This window comes from Lolium rigidum, chromosome 1 (assembly GCF_022539505.1).
Source record: "Lolium rigidum isolate FL_2022 chromosome 1, APGP_CSIRO_Lrig_0.1, whole genome shotgun sequence".
In the NCBI taxonomy this organism is placed as follows: Eukaryota; Viridiplantae; Streptophyta; class Magnoliopsida; order Poales; family Poaceae; genus Lolium; species Lolium rigidum.
In genome coordinates, this window is record NC_061508.1 from 25,704,033 (window position 1) to 25,724,861 (window position 20,829).

General features: G+C 45.7%; 1 protein-coding gene across 1 annotated transcript; it reads right to left on the reverse strand.

Annotated features, from left to right (window-relative positions):
- Positions 1-2,079: 2,079 nt before the first annotated feature.
- Positions 2,080-6,345, reverse strand: LOC124669862 (putative receptor protein kinase ZmPK1). The gene is made up of 2 exons (XM_047206403.1): positions 6,230-6,345; positions 2,080-4,544 (listed from the first exon to the last, which is right to left on the reverse strand). The coding sequence occupies exons 1-2, from the start codon at positions 6,325-6,327 to the stop codon at positions 2,198-2,200; spliced, it is 2,445 nt and encodes an 814-aa protein (XP_047062359.1). The 5' UTR covers positions 6,328-6,345; the 3' UTR covers positions 2,080-2,197.
- Between the last annotated feature and the right edge of the window lie 14,484 nt (positions 6,346-20,829).

Here is a 20,829-nt window from a genome sequence, read left to right on the forward strand (position 1 = left end):
GGTGAGTTTGGAGAGAAAGAACTTTAACAATAACTCGAAAGACACATAATAAAGAGAGATAACCTGATCTTGCACATCAGTGCGCACAAAAGAGGCATCAACACATGTGTTTGATGAGATCATGCTTTACCAGGTCACGCGCAATGTAACATGAGAGGAGTCATTGCGATAGCAGAAACACAAAGTCCTCCAATAACCAGCCTAACTAGGTCACCTCTGTTGTTAATAGAGCCATAGCTTGTAACTTAGCCTCTCCACTTGAACGGGAAACCACGGACTGTCTCCTCTTCATCTCCCAAGAAATGATGGAACCAAGAAACACAGTAGCCCATGTCGTAGCATCTAAGTAGGCCTAGAGCTGTAAGGAGCGGGAACAAGGAAAGAAGAGACGATGAGAGATCGTGCTATGAAGATATCATAGAACACGAAGGCGTTGACTATAGTGAACCAAGGTGGGAGCGGACACGAACTGTGTCAGAATATGGACACGATAAGAAATATCCGAGCGAGTGACAACCATGTAGACAAGGCTCCCAAATAGGTGAAGATAGCGCGTCGATCATATAGGGGATCACCGTCAGAGGGACGAAGGTGAACATTGAGCTCCATAAGAGTCTCGATAGTGCACTCATCACCAAGAGCGGCATGAGCAAGGAGTCCTCGATGGATATACTTCTCCTAAGACCTATAGAAGCCATCGGACGTAGAGTAAACCTCAACCCCAAGAAAGTAGCGAAGAGGATCATGATCAATCATAAAAAACTGCTCATGGGGATGGTCATCAACAAAAGCAATGTACTCAAAAGTTATCACCGATGATGATCATGTCATCTACAAATAGTAGAAGAAGAGTTCGATCACGAGAAGGAGTGTGCACAAACAATGCTAGATCATGTGCATTGGGTGAGCAGCCAGTGACAGTAACCACTGAGACGAAACTTTTAAACTAGGCTCGGGGGCCTTGCTTAAGACCATATAGGGAGTGTCGAAGACAACATACCATGCTATGAAGAATGGAGGACCCTGGTTGTGGCTATATACACACCTCACGTAATTTGCCATTAAGAAATGCATTCTGAGTTGAGAGTTGAGAGACAGGGCAATAACAAACCGAATGACAACACGCGAGCGCGAATAATTATCATATGAGCCACAAGAATAAATGTCTCATCGTAATCGTAGCCTTACTCCTGGTGAAAATCGCGAGCCACAAGACGAGCTTTATAACACTCAAAAGAACCATCGGAACGAGTCTTGACTAATAGACCCACTTACAGTGATGAGACGAACAAAAGGAGGAAATGGAACCACATCCCAAGAGCCACTGCCCTATAGTGCAGCAATTTCCTTTGCCATCCCTTGCTGCCATTCGAGATGAGCAACCACATCATGATAAGTAATCAGCTCAAGGACAGCGAAAAGATCATAGCAAGTAGGGGAATAGGTGGGGAACGAGGCCGGGCACGAAGATTATGAGTCGGCTTAGGTGCAGGAGATGGCACATTAGAAATGTAAGTCATGTTAATCGGGCAGGGATCTGGCCAGGTCAGCCAAGACGAGGGTGGCGGCCGGCCGAAATCCGGCCAAATCGGCCGACTCAAGCTGCAGCCTTGCACCTTCTAGAAAGTGAAGAAGAAGATGGCCAACCAGACTAGCAGCAGGGCTCGGGCGGCCGGAACATAGAGAAGGAGAAGCACACCGGACAGAGATTGCAACAGCGGCAAGGTGGTGGAGCAAACACGGAGTTCTAGCGTCCAATATACCTGGTATATGATACCATGTTGGGAATAACCAATTTCTATTTACATGGGGAAAATGCCAATACATGTATATGTTTGTCAATATGTAGAAAACCTCTTATACAATGGCGATATAGGAAAGGTACCATACGTCACTAGCGATATAGAACAAAACATCCAAGCAGATAGACAAAAAGAAATACGGCTACTCTGTTCCAAATTATAAAACCTTATGGTAACCTCAAAACATCTATAATTTAAAACAAAGACAGTACTTGCTAGCTTAGTACTCCATCTTAAAAATATAAAATATAGATGGCCATACAAATCCATATATTCTCTACATATGATAGGAAAAGGCTTATAGAAAATTTTCTATGCAATACCACAGAAACATTACTTTTTATACATTACACACCATCATCTGGCTGTATTAGTTGTAATGATAGTACTGAACTTCATTCCGCCAGTGAAAGCAGAGTTTCGACAACATGGCTCATGCTTGGCCTTCTGCTCCTTTCTTCTTCCAAACATGATACTGCTATCTGAAGCATCACAATCGCTTCTGAATAGTTGAAATCTCCTTCCAGCCTGTAGTCAACAAAATCCAGAAGCCATGACTGATCTTCGCCTACTAGTTTCTTCTTCAGAATTTCAGTAGAGCATCTGATAGCCATTTCAACCTCCTCCTCGCCCTCAACCACCCAACTGGAAACACGAACCCCCTTCACCAACTCAAGAAGCACTACACCGTAGCTGTAAACATCAGCCTTACCTGTGATTGGAAGATTTAGAGCCCACTCTGGTGCAATATATCCTCTGGTCCCATGCACTCTTGACAACAATTGAGCCACTGTCCCTCGTTTTAGTAGCTTCACCAGTCCAAAATCTGCAATCTTGGGCTCAAAGTCTTTATCCAACAATATGTTCTCTGGTTTGACATCACAATGCACAATCCATTCAAGGCACTCATGGTGGAGATAGGCCAGTCCTTTCGCCAACCCAAGAGAAATATTGTACCTTTGGCCCCATTGGAGCGCAGGAGATAGACTCTGGTGATCAAACAGAACTGTGGCTAAAGAACCATTCTCAATGAACTCGGAAACCAAGAGCTTGTGTGTCTTCTCGACACAAAACCCCCAAATTCTGACCAGATTCATATGATAAATTCTTCCGATGACACTTAGCTCAGACCTGAACTCCTGATCTCCTTGGATCACATCATTTAGCTTCTTCACCGCGACCTTCCTTTCATCATCCAGGATTCCCTTGTAAACTGCTCCTGATCCACCGCTTCCTAGCTCTTCTTTGAAGCAATTGGTTGCCTTCTGTAACTCCTTGTAGCTGAACATTCGGAACTGGCTGGAAATTATTGTGTAGCCTTCATCTTCGATCTCCGGTCTTCTCTCCCATTTATTAACAACCCAAAAACCGGCGATGATTAAAGTTGCTTCAATGAAAAGCAGTGTTAATGCAGAAGAGAGGAAGTAGCCAAACTTGAACTTTGAAGAGCCATCCTTTAACATTTGCGACGAGACATTGACCTCTTTTTCATGAACTTTGCATGCATGGGCTACTGAAGAAGCCAATTTTGACGAAGTGAAGACTCCCTTGGGAACTTTCAGATAAAGGTCATTCCGAGGCTTTGGGAAGTTCTTGCCATTCAAAAGAAAGACCTTTGGATAACATTCACCATTTCCCTGGCGGTATGCAAAAGCTTGGCAATCAGCATTGTCCAAGCACATGTGTTTGCACTTCGAAATTGACACCTGATCGATGTAGTCCAAGTCATACCCATAGAAGTCAGTGTTGGCGAGCTTTCTGAATGAGAAACCATGGGTGGCCGTGATGTTTGGCTTGTGCCTGCACCCTTTGCTCCAGTTGCTTGAATCAACCACCTCGAATCCTTCAAGGCAAGAGCACTCAAGGTTCGGTATATATGTTTTTTGAGGTAAAAGGTTCGGTATGTTATATTTGCAGATGCTGTTTTTGCCACACAGTCCATGTATGTTGCAGACTCGATGGAATGCCATCCAAGTGACTGACCAATTACCGGTTGTCGTGTTTAGGCTATACAGCCTAAGGTTGCCATCGTAATCCAGAGTCAACCTCCTCACAACCTTATCACCAAGATCAGAAGCTTCAAATTCAAATTCGTCACTCGAGATAAAATGGCCAGTCTGTTCAAGAATTGCATGACGGCTACTGTTGTAAATAGTCCTGCCATTTGTCCACTCATCGTTGAAAGGATCGGGCCAATATATGCTACTAACCTCAGGGCCATTGTACATGAGTTTTAGCTGGTTGTCATTATCAAAGAACAATGAGTAGAGCCCTGAGTAGAACAAACCCCTCGAAGATGCAGATACCAGTCGTATGTTCCGAGTCATCGGCTGCGACGGCAGAAGCGTGTCTGTCGGCGAGTCGAAGCTTCTCCAGAGTTGCCGACCGTCCGGATCCACGACGACAAGGTTGCCGGAGTCCAGAAGCTCAGCACGGCTGGCACGAGTCGCGGTCGTGTTGGTGCTCCAGACGGCGGCGCCATTGTAATCGAGCAGGTCCAAACCCCCGTCCCTCCGGAAGGCGAGCCTAGACCCTCTGCCATTCACCGGTGCGTCGCGGTTGGCCGTCCAAGCGACGGTCTTCCCCGACGAGCCGGTGAACCAGACGGAGAAGGTAAAGGCGTTTGTAGCCACCCTGTAGAAGCCACATGCGAACTCGCCGTTCGGCGAGATGAGGACGGGGGTGGTGGTACTGGTGCCGTCGTCGATGGAGACCGAGGAACCTCTCGCGAGGTAGCTGCTGTTGGAATTTGCCCACAGATCGATCACATCAAACTAAACGAACACACGCAAATACAAAATTTATCGCAAAGGGTGCATGTCGCACCCTCTAAATTTTCCTCTCTTTATTTCTTTTTTCTATTTTTCCACAGTACAACTCACAACGTATATACTCATGTATATATAGAACCAGACTCAACCGACCTTAAACTCCTAAACCTAGTCGTACTAGAACCTAGCACTAGAGCAACTAGTACCCGGACTAGTACTTCCGTTTACACAACCTACACAGACCATGGCATGCAAGCCAACTCCAACTAGGACTAGTATAGTACATAGACTACTACCAAATTGACCATAACTCGATTAGGACTCTAATCTGATCTAACATACGCTCACGCTCTACTAACTAGCAAACTCATATTACTAACTTGACTAATTAGACTCCAACACAGACTAGGCAAGATTATTACTAACAATCTCCTCCTAATCTTGACTTGTCATCTTCTTGTACTCCTCCCAATTTTAACTGCCACAGCTTCACATGTCTTCATCATCTTTAGTGTCATGTCCGTACAGTCAGTATGACCACGCAGGAAACATGCAGCGCACCTCTACTCTGCTATGCTTTGCCACCGCCATTGATCGGCCCCTGCCGCACTCGGTTCGCACCTATGTGCCACCGCTATTGCTGGCATCCTCACACTCGGTTCGCACCATACTCCTCTTGTACTTGTTTACATTAGTTTCTCCTCCTACTGCGCACACACCTCCTCGCTTTACGGTAGCTTTTCCTACCACCGTCCGCCTTCGGCATCGCACCGAACCCTGCTGGCTGCAACCAGGACGCTCCACGAGGACATGGACATAACTCACGGAACACCGTGCACAGCTCACACACTTGACGCGCTTCAACTGCAACAAATCTTCACGGAGACGAGCACTTAGACACAAAAACGACTCACTGACACGACGACGACTGCACGTGTAGACGTGCACACACTTGACTCTTTGACTCATCCGACTCCTCTGAAGACGATCTTGACGAGACTCCCGGCATCGCACCACGGCACCACCTGTCCCATCAACGATCATCCGCAGCTCCACCACCTTGTGACGACAACTCTCCGCCGTCTCCTCCTTGTCGTTCCGCCGAACGACGATCGCCCGCCCCGAGGCGCTAGTACGGGTCGCCTCCCCGGGGCAAGCGTAGCTTCAAATCTTCGACGCTCTGATACCAATTGTTGGAATTTGCCCACAGATCGATCACATCAAACTAAACGAACACACGCAAATACAAAATTTATCGCCAAGGGTGCGTGTCGCACCCTCTAAATTTTCCTCTCTTTATTTATTTTTTCTATTTTTCCACAGTACAACTCACAACGTATATACTCATGTATATATAGAACCAGACTCAACCGACCTTAAACTCCTAAACCTAGTCGTACTAGAACCTAGCACTAGAGCAACTAGTACCCGGACTAGTACTTCCGTTTACACAACCTACACAGACCATGGCATGCAAGCCAACTCCAACTAGGACTAGTATAGTACATAGACTACTACCAAATTGACCATAACTCGATTAGGACTCTAATCTGATCTAACATACGCTCACGCTCTACTAACTAGCAAACTCATATTACTAACTTGACTAATTAGACTCCAACACAGACTAGGCAAGATTATTACTAACAGCTGCTGCCATGGTCCTTGGTAGCAGCAATGGACATGAGCATGAGAAGGAAGGAGATGGATGTGGTGAAGATGTAGGCACCTCCCATGGGCGCAATGGCAATCATCTGAACACTTACGCACAGGAGGAAGCAGTGCGTGCGTGCGTGCTACAGGCGTGTATATATTGTCAGACATATATGCTGCGTGTACTGGTGAAATGCCTGAGGTTCACGTACGCAGTTTCCATAATTCCACTGGTAAGTTGCTATAGCAAGTACTCCCCTGATTGGATTTGAAAGGAACTGGACGGCAAGTCATCTAGCCCGTCAAGCACGGCGATTTGATTAGATTTGAGACAGCATCGGCGAGGTCATGCCAGGTTCTTGCTTCGTCTTCTCTGCATTTCGTGGAGCAAAGGTGGACACGATCGAGATCATGTTGTTTTCTGCAGTAAACGCTAGGTAGGTGTTGTGCTGCTGTAGGCCCGGACACACCGAGTCACTGACCGATCGAGATCATGTTGCTATCTGTACAGTTACTCCAATCTGTCTTGTCTAGTACGGCAGGCGATGCTCGATCGGTAGCTTGAGCGGGCGCTAAGGGCATCTCCAGCGGCCCGACGATTTTAATGTACGCGAGCGTCCGTTTGCGTCACGCTGCGGACGCTAAAATGATCGTTTTTGTCCTTACATCCGTTTGCGTCTGGGGGCTGCTCCAGCGGGGCGACACATTTTTTTCTTTTTTTTCCTCTTCTCCATTTAAACATAGTTTCAAATATTACATTTTGAAACAGATTTTACACAAACTAACACATAGTTTGGAACATGGTTTACACAAACTAACAAATAGTTTGAACCATGGTCGACACAAATATAAATTTTTTTTTAAAGAAGCCAATTGTGTTGATTTTCGTATGTTTGCTGCCAAGAAAGAACATTCGAGGGCACCCAATCACCCAAACTGGAAAATCCAGCGGGAGGAGACGGTGTCCTTGTTGGTTCTACCGAGGAAGAACATCCAGAAACCTCGACTACTGGCTTTGTCTGGCCCGTAGCCAGATTCGCTGCAAAGAAAGAACACTCTAAGTTCTAACTATCGGTGTCCGAGCCGGATTCGCCGGTGTGGTAGTGCTCGCGGCAGCCGTGTCGTCGAACACCTTGACGATCATCTCGCCGTCCCCCTCGTAGAGGAAGCCGAGCCGGCAGCCGGGCTCGAGCGCGAGGTCATGGGCGAACTTGTCCCACCCCGTGTGCGGGTACATCTTGCCCTCGCCCGTCGAACAGACCTCCACGGTCCGCCCGCGGCAGGCTGCACTCGGCCTCCCGTAGCTGCAACTGTGCCGGCTCGACGCCGTCGACGAACTCGGCGAACTTGTCCGGGAGCCGCTTGATGCCGAGTGGGTCGTCGTCGATGCGGAGGAGGAACTCGAAGCAGCGGTCCTCCTGCGAGGACGAGGAGGGCGCAGGCGACGGCGAGCGTGGGGCCGTAGCTGCTCCACCACGGTGGCCCTGCCCCGGCCACGGGGCGCCTGTGGCCGCGGCCTCGACCGCCTCGCCGGCCACCATGACCGGCCATGGACTACCTCGCGGGCCTGGATGCGTCGCAGGAACACCTAGGCGGCGCTACGGTCAAGCTTTTTGTGGCGGCTGATGTCTACGGGTGCTTCTATTCTTGTAGACAGTGTTGGGCCTCCAAGAGCAGAGGTTTGTAGAACATCAGCAAGTTTCCCTTAAGTGGATCACCCAAGGTTTATCGAACTCAGGGAGGAAGAGGTCAAAGATATCCCTCTCAAGCAACCCTGCAATCACGATACAAGAAGTCTCTTGTGTCCCCAACACACCTAATACAATTGTCAGATGTATAGGTGCACTAGTTCGGCGAAGAGATAGTGAAATACAAGTATGGATGTATATGAGTGGTAATAGCAATCTGAAAAAAATATGGCAGCGAGTAATGCAAGAGAACAGTAAATAAACGGAGTTTCGATGCTTAGAAACAAGGCCTAGGGATCATACTTTCACTAGTGGACACTCTCAACATTGTAATCATAAAGGGATATAAATAAGCACTTCACTACGCTACTCTGAATTACTCTGGCAAGATAACGAACACTAATTCATCATGTAGGCAAACCTTAAAAATGTATTCCCAAGTACTAATGAACACCCCACGCCGTCACTTTGAGCATTCATAGGAGGTACTAACACACCACAATTTCATAGAGACATCCAACTCAAATCATAACTCGTTGAATAAGTATTCTGTGAAATATAGCCTAAGAGACCCACACGGTGCACACACTGTCACCTTTACACACGTGGGACAAGGAGTCTCCGGAGATCACATAAGTAAAATCCATTTGAATAGCATAATGACATCTAGATTACAAACTCATCATATGGATCTCAATCATGTAAAGCACCTCATGAGATCATTGTATTGAAGTACATAGAGAGAGAGATGAACCACATAGCTACCGGTACAACCCTTAGCCTCGATGGAGAACTACTTCCTCCTCATGGGAGACAACAGCGTTGATGAAGATGGCGGTGGTGTCGATGGAGGAACCTTCCGGGGGCACTTCCCCGTCCCGGCGGCGTGCCGGAACAGAGACTCCTGTCCCCCGGATCTTGGCTTCGCGATGGCGGCGGCTCCGGAAGGTTTCTCGTACCGTGGCTTTTCCGTATCGAAGATTTAGGTCGTGGACCTTTTTATAGGCGAAGAGGCGGAGTCGGAGGGGGTACGGAGCCGCCACACAACAGGGGGCGCGGCGCTAGCTCGGCCGCGCCAGCCCCATGTGTGGGCCCCCGTGGCTCCTCCTCGGTGGCTCTCGAGTGTTCCGGAAGCTTCGTGCAATTCTAAGATGCTGGGCGTTGATTTCGTCCGATTCCGAGAATATTTCCTTACTAGGATTTCTGAAACCAAAAACAGCAGAAAACAGCAAGTGGCCCTTCGGCATCTCGTCAATAGGTTAGTTCTGGAAAACGCATAAATATGACATATAATGTGTATAAAACATGTGAGTATCATCAATAAAGTAGCATGGAACATAAGAAATTATAGATACGTTTGAGACGTATCAGCGGCTAGGGTTTCTTTGGAGGAGTGGATGAGGAAGAAGAACGCGCCCTCTTTATATAGGCCGGAGGCATGCGGTGGCCGCGGGACGCGTGGCGTCGCCATTAACGTGGTTGACGGAGGTGGGCGGCCGCTCGGCAGCCGAGACATCGCCATTAACGTGGCGCAGAGTACCGAAGCGACGCAGCGGCGCAGTCGCTGGCGCGTTTGAGAAGACACATCGACGCAGGGTCGCTGCCAGGTGAGCCCGACGAAACGTCCGCCAGACGCGCACTAGTAGGAAAACCCTTATAGGTGAGATCTTAGTTTTGTGGCGCACCACCAAAAATGCGCCACAGAAAGTTGTTTTGTGGTGCACCAGGCACGATGCGCCACAAAAATAGCTTAATTTTGTGGCGCAGCAAGAATCTGGTGCGCCACAGAAAAGTTGTGGGGCCCACACCCTGCCACCTCCAATCATTGGTTTCGCTAATTCTGTGGCGCACTGGCCTCGGTGCACCACAGAAATAAGGTATTCTGTGGCGCACTGGTTCTGGTGCGTGGTGCGCCAGTTTCTGTGGCGCATATGAGCTCCATGCGCCACAGAACATTTTTTTGCTCCCCACGCAACTCCACCCCTCCCCCCCCCCGATCGCCTTTTTGACCTCTGTAAAAAATAAAAGAAATAGATAGAAAATTCAAAAAATAAAATCTTTCGAGTTGCCCATGTATTATGTCATCTAGCACCACTGAAAATTAACAAAAATGAATTTCTACTTTTTTTTGCAAAATTGCGTGGCAAAATCATCAAACTGGATTTCTGGTTGCATACGAACTCGAAAAAAACGTATAATATATCAAAATGTTCCAAAGAATTTTTTTTTGAATCCCCAAATTCGAAAAGAGTAAAAAGTTACGGCAAAATAAAGATTTTTTGCTGTAAAATAGAAAATTTAAAAGAAAATTATGTGGCGCACCAAGGTCCATGCGCCACAAAATTAAGCTCCGAAATTTAAATTCCATGCCGCCCTCCTCCACTTCTCCTCCACTTCTCCTCACTTCTCCTCTCCTCCACTTCTCCCTGGATGCAAACTTCTCCTCCTCCTCTCCTCCACCACCACCACCACCACCACCACCTCATCCGGCCGGCCGGCCTCCTCCTCCTCCTCCTACTCCGGCGACCACCTTCTCCGGCCGGCCTCCTCCTACTCCGACGACCACCTCCTCCGGCCGGCCTCCTCCTACTCCGGCGACCACCTCCTCCGGCAACCACCACCTCTCCTCCTCCTCCACCACCACCACCACCACCACCACCTCTCCTCCTCCTCCTCCACCACCACCACCTCTCCTCCTCCTCCACCACCACCACCACCTCCTCCACCACCACCACCACCACCACCACCTCCACCTCCACCTCCACCACCACCACCACCACCACCACCACCACCTCCTCCTCCTCCTCCTCCTCCTCCTCCTCCTCCTACTCCACCACCACCTCCTCCGGCCGGCCTCCTCCTCCTCCTCCACCCACCCCACCCACCCACCCACCTCCGGAGACCTTCCCAGAGAAATTTCAAACAAAAATTAAAAAAATTGCGGCCCCAGATCTAGAAGCATTACATGTCCATTCCAATCACGAAGCACCGCTCCATAGCTTCCACTATTGAAGCCATGATTGGGATGTTCCACTGTGTCACTATTCCATTGCAGTCATCATAATACTGTTTCTAACATGCACATATCTCTAACATATAAATGTCATAATACTGCTAAGTCATATTAATCAACAAATCTCATTCAAACATAGAATTTATTTCTTGGAATATTCAGAGTGAATAACATAATGTCAAGAATGCATGTACAATCTTTTGAAAGTCCTGTATGCACGGATTGAGCAGTAAAGTTTGTGACTCTATGATAAAAAAGAACTACAGTCTAATTTGTATGTAGTTCCAAGACATCATCAAACCTAGGTCTCTACTTTCTCCAAATAAATGTGGGCATCACCCTGATAAAAGCAAAAAAGAAAAATCTCAACAATTTTCTCAATTATATGTCCTCCGGTAATTAAAATATATACCCTGCTCATAACTGTATGCTTGAATTGCGCTATCTACAACTTCCAAAATTCCTAGTTAATTCATCTGCGACATAGAGTTGCCAAGGACATACATCTATTACAAAAAAAAATAAAAAATCTCATAGTATTACCAAAAGTATACATTAGCACATATATCTACTTTTCTACTCCCTCCGCCCAAAAATAAAAGGCACGGTTTTTCACACGGTCTTTGATGCACAACTTGAACCAGTAATATATACTAAAGTATATGGATTGAGCATGTAAATATTGTATCGTTGCATTCGTCATACAGTTCTCTTTCATTTCATATATATTTATAAAAAAATTGTGGATACACTATAAGTATAAATTATAGTCAAAGTTGTAAGCCATTGACCCGCGAATTTAAGGGCACCTTATATTTTGGACCATAGGGAGATAAACTTGCATAACCCTGTCATCTTGCAAGAGCATCAAATCTGATAGAGGGCAACATGCAAGAGTTTATACTCCTGCAGACCGAGAACAATAGTATTATTGAGATCAATCTGTAAAAGAAGTTCTAAATTTGTAATATATTAGGCAAACTCCTTGGTAAATTTAAAAACCCGTGTCCTCTATTCTATTTTAGTTTCAACATTTATTCGTAGGTCGAAAATTCCAAGTGAAATATGAAAAACAAATTCATGATAACTCTATTTTAATTAATTAAAAAAGTTCAATAGAATTGCTTATACTAATCAAAGGCCTAAAAACATTTCATGGACACGTGCATTGATGAAAAATCAGAAGGGGTACCATTCTTCATATCCTTCATGAGAAACACAATATTGTAAAAAGTGTGTTGTCATTTGCTAGGTCCTAGGGACCAAGTTAACCATTTACAGATGAAGATCTCTCACCTTTTTACAAAAATAGTAATTATGTTTTCTACAAGGCAAATCAAGAAAGAACAATATAGGGACCAACAGAAGCTGGGTTGTGCACCTTTTCTCAACACCTGAGATTGTTCCATTGAAGAAACATGAAGCCTGTATTAGAAGTGCTAGTGGAAACTCCTCCCATGGTCTATCACGCTGCAGAAGAAAGACTCATGCATGGCTAATCATTCCAAAATGAAAACTTGTATATTTGGCCACAAAAAAATCTCAAATCATATTACGTCAGCATATACAAATAAGTTAAATCGTGAACGCATTTCATATATTCTCACAGTTTTAGTTATTTAAACTCTCGAAAGTATTTTTTATTTTTCATAAAATGGTGTCCGTCTTTCTCTTTCACAGAAAAGTGATCATTCAGAGACTGCATATTCACTTCCTAGAACAAAGTTTGTTTTGGCTCGTCTCAACCAGGTCGTTCCATCAGTGAACTTGCAGCTGACCGGCTGGTGGAATCAAGCAAGAGAAATCCTAAAGGGCGATAACAAGAAAAGATTCAATTATTTGTTCATCCTGACACTTTGGACTGTTTGGTGTGAGAGGAACCGGAGATTGTTTGACAAAGTTTCCAAACCCATCACATACAGCTGGTAGTAGACCACCGCCACCGGAAAGCAGATACGCACCTTTGGGCCTCTATTAGTGTCGGTCGTTTTCATCTCCCATTGTAATTTTTCGTTGTCTCTCTGTAAGACGATGGTCGTAGGTCGTCAGTAGGGTTGTTCTTTTGTGTCTAGTCTTGTAATCAGTTTGTACTTCTGGCCTTGTTTGCTCTTCCTTCGTTAATCTATATACAAGGTCAAGAAAGAAGAAGTTAGAACGAAATGTACAAGGTCAAGATAAACTTTGGTACTTTTTAGGGATAATAAAATGTACACAAATGCATCATGTATTTTTGCAGGATAATAACACTGACATAATTTCGTGAACCTAGTTGGCTAGTCTGCATAAACATAAAATGGATGGCTGTTGTCCGGCACCCAAAGCTGATATAGGAGGATGTGTGGCACACATGTGTTTTATGAAGATATCAAAAAGGAAATATTTGTGTGTTACGTATTAATGTATTATAGATCACATATCAATGCCAGAAATAGTAGCTTGCCTTGCATCGGTGAGATGAATAATATTTTCAAAGAGCAGCGTGAGCTTCACCAGGATTGTCTCCAGCCATGTAAGGCATGATCGGAAATCCTTCACCATCAGGTACACCCATGGAACCCTCGTGTGCGCGAGCTGGTGGTCGCAGAACGTGGCCTGCTCGGGGCTGGAGGCCGTGTGCACTACCGTGCCCCACAGCGCCGAACTCGCGCCGGGGCGCGCCGATATCCGCAGTCAGCACCTTACCTTCCTCTGTTCCATGCCTACCTTCTGCATCACCGTCGCCGCCTTGTCCACCGTGTGCGCTCTGCCGACGTCAGCGATCTATTGCATGTGGTCTTTGCCGACCTCGGCGATCCATCGCCTCCTGCGACTGCAGATCGCGATGCACATAACGTGATAAGATATGGTGGTCGAGGCAGCGCGATGGGAGGATCGGAAAGAAGAGCATCGTGTGATGATAGGAAAGGAAGGAAAAATAACTACTATACTAAAGATGATCAACTTCGATTTTTCTCAGAGTTTTGGATTTTTTTTGGGATTAACGGTGTGGTTACACGTATGTGTTTAGATAATTTAATTACCACTGGGGGTTTTCGTGTGCAGTTTTGGTGCCCTCTAAGAAATTTCATGTTTTCACCCGTTCTCTTCTCTTCTTCTTTGGTGCTGCGTTCGTGTGGCTTTTGCCATTTATTGTGGGACCACTGATCTTCTCAATTCTTGTGTCATGAATTTGGTCATGCGGCACCGCTTTGACCCACCGCTTTGTCTCTCATCTCCTTGATTCTATCCCGATAGGCTAGCACCCACCTCTCTATGGCCCTGGCTGGCGGCGGTGAGGAGCTCGGCGCCCCACTCTTCCTCCCGAAGTAACGCCGGCGGCCCTACTCTACATCGGGAGCACTGCGGCCACGGGGATGCAGTGGGAGCAGCGGTAGGTAAAGAGGATGTGGTGCCGACCCGCTGCCATGGTCTTCTTCGTGGTCGCCGGCCGTGGCCACATCTGTGACAATCGGAATCAATCATCCCCAAGTTTTTGGTCCGCGTCTGGCATTCGTGCCGACTCCCGCACCTTAGGTCCTCTGTTCTCCTCCACGCGTTGCTCCTCTTTTCTCCTCGCTAGCCACATCCCTCTTCAGCTCACCGCCCTCCTCCTCCGCCTACTGGTGGTCGCCACCGGCCCCTGACCCGTCGTCTTCAGATCCAGGTAATCTACTTTACTCCGATTTCCTCAGCTCCATTCATGGAGGGTGTTGATCCAAGTTTTGATCTGCTTCGTCGGCTCGCCGCCTCGCCCTGCAGGAACGTACTCCCAGCACGGCGGCGCCAGCGATGAGCACCACAAGCGGGAGCGGAGCGAAGCACGCCGGGAAGGCGCTGACCAACGCGGAGGCCATCCCCATGTGCGCGAGGAGCAGCCGCCATCGTTCCCTCTCGCCCTCGCCTTCCCCCTCGAAGTCGCGGTCCCTGCCGCCCTCGCCCTCGCGGTAGTGGTCACCGGCTTATGTGGCGTGGTCACCACCACTGGCGCCGTGGCCGGGGTCCAACAACGGCGATGCCTATAACCTGAGCCCTTCCCTGTAATCCTGATGCAGCAGCAACACGAGAAGGAGGTCTCCAACCACGCGCAGCAACCACCAAGGTGTGCATCACAGGTACAAGTTGATTACAGTGTTTTCTCTATGGTTTTTCTTAATTTTTTTGGGAGAAGGGTAGGTCAGCGTTCTCTCCCTAGCCTGTGCGCCCCGACCCAATTCCACCTACCAGTCCCATGTTTGATCCAGCGCCATCCCCCGTGAAGAGCAGCTCCGAAGTCCGGCCGCCCCGGCATGATGTCCTGATTCCTCTCCGCCGCTTTCTCTTTCAATCTAAATCCTCTCTGAAATCTAAATCTTACAACCTGAATCCAAGGTATTTTCCTGTTTTCCCCTTGGTTTGCTCTTTACAGTGTTCACAGAGGATTGGATCGGGAGTTTTATATCTCCAACTGCTGCGATTCTCTGTTTTTTTGTACTGAAACCATGCATTGTGCCGCTGCAATTTTTTCAGGTTGCGGGTTTCTTCCTGATTAATGTACTGCTACGTGTTGTGGCCGATGAAGGCACCAATTTCACATCTGCTGATATGTATGAGACGCAGTTGCTGTTAGTACAACAATTAAGTTTTCGATGAAGGCACCAATTTCACATCTGCTGATATGTATGAGATGCAGTTGCTGTTAGTACAACAATAAAGTTTTCTCCTTTTAGCATTGTCCTTCATATCTAGAAGTGTTGGTAGTGTAGGTTTCGAAAGTAGTATTTGCACATACCAGTGATTTTTGCTGCCAAACGATGGAAGTGTTTCTATTCCCACTGAAAATGGGTATTTGGCATGGATTCTCATCTGCACGTTCTGCCTACCAATTATTTAATATTGAAGATGCAATTGATTCTGCCAAATTTGATTGTTTTAATCATGTCAAGAAGGTTGATAGACTAGCAAAAGTCGTTTTGAGCCCACAACCATTCCCCACAAAGGATCTAACTGGCTGATAAGAAGAATGTGAACTTTTTTGTTGTTATATTGAGATTAGTGCTTTTTACTACATTTTTCAAAAGATTTTTAAATACATGTCAAAGAAGCATGCAAAACTATGCTATATAGTGTCTGAACTCTGCATGCATCCATTATACTATTCTTCTGATTTTGGAGTTTAATGTGCGTTGTCTTTCATGTGTTTTTTTATATCTTCCCCAGCTATGCTTGCAACTTCCCCCCATTTGGATAGAGATCCCCTAATTTATGATTTAATGTGGTAGGTTGTGCAACGGTACCGCTGAGTTCTTGATTGAGGTTGACTGGGAGCTGGCAAGATTCAATTTTGCCTACAATTTTCAGTGTGGCTGTTTTCTTGGCTGAGTTTCTAAGAAGATTTCGGGCCACTCTGTATTGGGGCACTGCATCTTGGTTGACCAGCCCAGCGATTGCTCAGGCAGTTAAACCAATATGTGATTTTACACAATGCTGGATTTTACACCAAGTCTTACAAAATATTGTAATTTGTGCCATCAATTTCTCCTCCGTGGAAACTCTTGGTTCGGTGACCCATCTACTCATAAGTGCCATGTACATCTAATTCATTTGAGTAAAGTTTTATGTTTCTAACAGCGCTGTGACATTGAAATGGGTGAAAGCTGAACATTTCCTGGTGCCGAAGCATCTCAGGGTTGTTGAGATCTATTGTCGCGTGGAAGAAGAAACGGTTGTCAAATTTTGGAGATCTTTGGTACCCATGGAGTAACTCTTGCAGAAGTTAACATCAAGCATGATTTTAGGGATTCTGCCCGTAAGTAATATATCTGAAGGTAAACCTTAAAATATTTTTGTAGTTTGAACAGTAGACACTCAACTGTTTGGTAAATATGGAAACGGAAAAAAAAGTCTGCCACAATGTTACATCAAAATCTGCCTTACATATAGTACTGAGAATGAAACTAGGGCAAAGCAGTAAAACTTCGATACACTGTTCTATGTTTGAATTGTTTCATGTTAGTTTTATACTTACAACCTTCATTTTTTTGAACAAGTTCTCTTCTCTGGATTTATTTAAAAAGAAATCAAGCATGCAATTTTTACTGCATTTATGCTTGGTTGTTGTACGACTGATGTAAGGCCAACGCACACTCCTGTGTTAATTGTCCCCCATTTTTATCCACTAATAAGTGCATTCAACATTGCAATTATTGTTACTAATATGTCATCCATGTTAACTTAATTTAAGTAGTATATTCTTACTATTGTATACCAAAAAATCCATCACTATTTTTTTCGTGGGCAAGTTAAATCTTGAATAGAAGTACCAGCCAGTGCACTCTATAAGTTGACTATGATTCCTGAGCCCATCACAGTGTAACTTTTATTGTTGGCATTTGTGAATAGCTAGCAACAAAGTGGTATTTCTATCTGATGAGTACTTTTGTCGAGTTTATCAACAGCCGAGCTTTCTTGGATCTCGCTAGGTTCAAACAGACCACTGTTCACGATTTTTAGTTTTCAACAGGTGCTTATCATCATCTCTTAGATACTTCCTGTAAATATATCATTGGATAAAAATCTTCTATATATTGCTGCTCTTATTATTTACACTAGACTAACAATGGCATTGATGCCTTTTTGTTCTTGTGTAATCAGCATATTGAAGGTTCTTTTTTCGTAATTTTCAATCTTGGACACATTTAGTTTCATTATGTTATATAATCTGAAGAGTTCAGCCATGTCGGTGTATATGACAGTTTTCATAGAGATTAAGATATTGAATAAGATGCATGTAGTAATAATTAGCTGAAAGTACCAGCTAAGTCGTTGTCATGCATGAATAGTGAAGGGTTTGTATGCTTAGATGCTGCAGCTTATGCTCGCATGCCGATATTACAGTTCAGAAGGTCGAAATATTTTTGTTCTCTTTTTCTAAAGAGCTTAATATTTTAGCTTTACTGTACGGTATTGCATATGGTACATTTTGCACTTAATAATTGATCGCCTTTGTTTCAGCCCTTGACTTATATTAGAGAAGTTTGCATAATTACCAGCATTGGTGCAAAGGAAGACAATCCTCGCTGTAGTGTTGATGAACTTCATTTGTTTAGTGACTAATATGATGTTTTGTCTGCTCCATGTTTCCGCGACTCATCACTACTACTTTATCTCATGTTTTTAATAGTTTGGGGAAATGAAGTCAGGTATAATATTGCTTCTGTCAAGGAACTCCTGTTCTTTTTTTAATTGCTTAGTTCTATTCCTTTTTTCTTTTCAATTGATCTCCAACCATTAGTGACAAATAGGTTCAGAAGTCTCGCTCGATTCAGTTACGGCTTAGGATAAGTCCAATGAGGTGTTTTAATATAGATAGTTTTTATTTCATCAGTTCAATATCTCTGCCAGTATGACATAGATAGAGTTTCAGGATTGTGACAATTTAGTGCTCCTGTAACTCTTATCAAGTTATCCAAGAACTGGATTTTTCTTTTAAACTCAATAGCAAAGGTCACATTGAACCGGAGTCTGAGGCCTGAGACTAAGGAAAAAGAAGGAGATGCACATCTGGCGTGCAATCAAAGATTCAATCCAGTCAGACCCGGATGACACCACCGACGAAGAACCATGGCCTTTGACACAGGAGAAGAAACAACTGATTCCTGGGTAGTCGTCGACGACGATGCAGCAGCGCCATCCATCAGCCCTGTGGTCGTCTGACAATGCAGACAATGCTGGTGAGCGCTGAACCTGCAAGTGGAAGGAATAATCAGAGCACGTGTATGGGCCAACATAAGCAGCGCTACCATGTAGATTAAATGTGTCACTTCGGTTCCACATATGACCGAAGACACATCCACCAACAACACCATGCTTAATAGAAAACAGGCGACGATCATCAAAATAGGTCTCCAAGAAGGCGCGAGCAGCGTTCTCCAGAGAAACATCGCCTCCCCTCACCCAAAACTGTAACATACTACCACCTACAAAAGGAGGAGGAGCCAAGAACTCAACAACATGACCTGCCATTGTTGCCTCAAGCAAAAAGTGAAGGAGACCACAAAGAAGAGAGTTCTCCAAATAACAACACTCACTGACGAAAACTCATGGTACACCCTATTTATAGAACCAAGAAGTCCCCAGCGCTGCACTAGATGACCCACTTATCCCATCCAACAATAACTCACAGCCATAGTACCATCGGACCACCACACCAAGCGGTATCACTGCACCCCACCAGACATCAAAACAAGCAATGCTCCAGCCATATAAAAACCACAGAGACTGCCAGATACAACCTGCATGCACCGTTCAAACAAGGACTATACGCCATCCAGCAACTATCGACGCAAACAGCCAATACCCATGTGATACCAGCGCTTAACAACACGATCCACTCTATCACCAAGCCCTAATCAAACAACTTCAAGCAATACTACTAAATAACATTAGCCTCACAATTATCACACTCCGGCCCGCAAGTGCTTTGCTCATGCAGAGCAATCTACTGGATATTTTCTACAGCAAACAGATTTAGGAAGTAGAATCCATCAAGAAAATTAAGTGCCGCGCCGACAGGCCTCATTCTCTATATAAATTCTATATGGCTCCAAATTGTGGACATCCTTTTTACAAGAATTATAAACCTTTATATCAATATTTCAGAAACCTGCTTCTACTCACTGTATCCAACACAACTAACTATTACCTAGGTTATATGAAAACAATTTCAAACAGTTCTCGAAAGGACAATTGTTCTCAATATGCTACTACTCTCTCAAGCTTACCTATTATTATGTATACATGATTCACTATTTCGATTGTCTGAAGTGTATTCTTAAAATTATTACAACCTTCATATTATAAAGTTCGCGCGGCGTGCCGCCGCGCCTTCATTTGCTAGTTAGCATTAATGACGTAACATGATTCTGTTGGATTGATCGCTAAATCAGGGCGGGGAGTGTGGGGCGTGCCGGGTGGGGAGAGCAAACGATCGTGAACCATGTGATCTAAGTAGATGGTGTTAGATGTATATATCTGTCTATTTTAGTTTCCCCATATGTTAGGAGGCTTTCTGCATATGTGCACCTGTACATGTACTATATATTGTGGTCTTTGGCCCCCTGGTAATACAACAAGCATATTATCATAACATGGTATCAGAGCAAAAATTGATCCTCTAGTTTCTCCCGGCCGACTTTGCTTGTTCATCTCCTTCCGTCGCCCGTCCGTCCGCTCCAATGTGCTGCTCTTCCTCCCGACCTGCTCGATCTGGAGACCTCCTCCCGGTCTGATTTGATTTCGTCGCCAGGCTCCCGATCTGATTTGCTGTTGATCCCGCTCGGCCCGATCTTCCGCTCGGCCCGATCTCCCTATCGCCGGCCGCTCCCCGACGATCGGCGCGCTGCGCTCCCGCTCCCGATCGGCCACTTCTTCTACTCCCGATCGGCGTGCTGGCCCTGCTCCCTGGCTGCTGGCTTCCGATCTCCCCTGCCGCCGGCCGCTTCTTCTGCTCCAACGGCACTTCGTGTCTTTATAAGTAGTAGAGATAGAGATGCACAACATAGCTTTCACCTCCTCAGACCCTCCACGCCTTCTGCTGAAAATTGCTATTTCTTCGCTTGCGATCTTTCGGGCTTTGAGGCTTCCTCTGCTCCTTTGTTGCTTGATTATTGTACCCTGCTCTAGTCCTCCTCACGTAGGTGGGCAAGGTTTTTCTGCGGTTGGTCTGTCCCTCATGGCACCCTGCTCTAGTCTCCGATTGCACCTTCTGGTGTCGGTTGGGGCTATTCGCCACCTGATCTCCTGCCCGATGATCCCTGCAGTGCTGAAATCCTCGGAACCAGAATAATTACGGATCCGCTTTGTTGGGAGATATCTAACCCCAGCCTTGAGCCCATGACCCTCATCGACGATCCCAAATCCATGGACCTGCCCCCAAAACTGCTAGC

Excerpts from the sequence above, each read along its gene's own strand:
- LOC124669862 (XM_047206403.1), bottom strand. The coding sequence starts at position 6,327 with ATGATTGCCATTGCGCCCATGGGAGGTGCCTACATCTTCACCACATCC. Across the intron at positions 4,545-6,229 it reads GCTGCTACCAAGGACCATGG|CAGCAGCTACCTCGCGAGAG; the intron begins CAGCAGCTGTTA and ends GGCAAATTCCAA.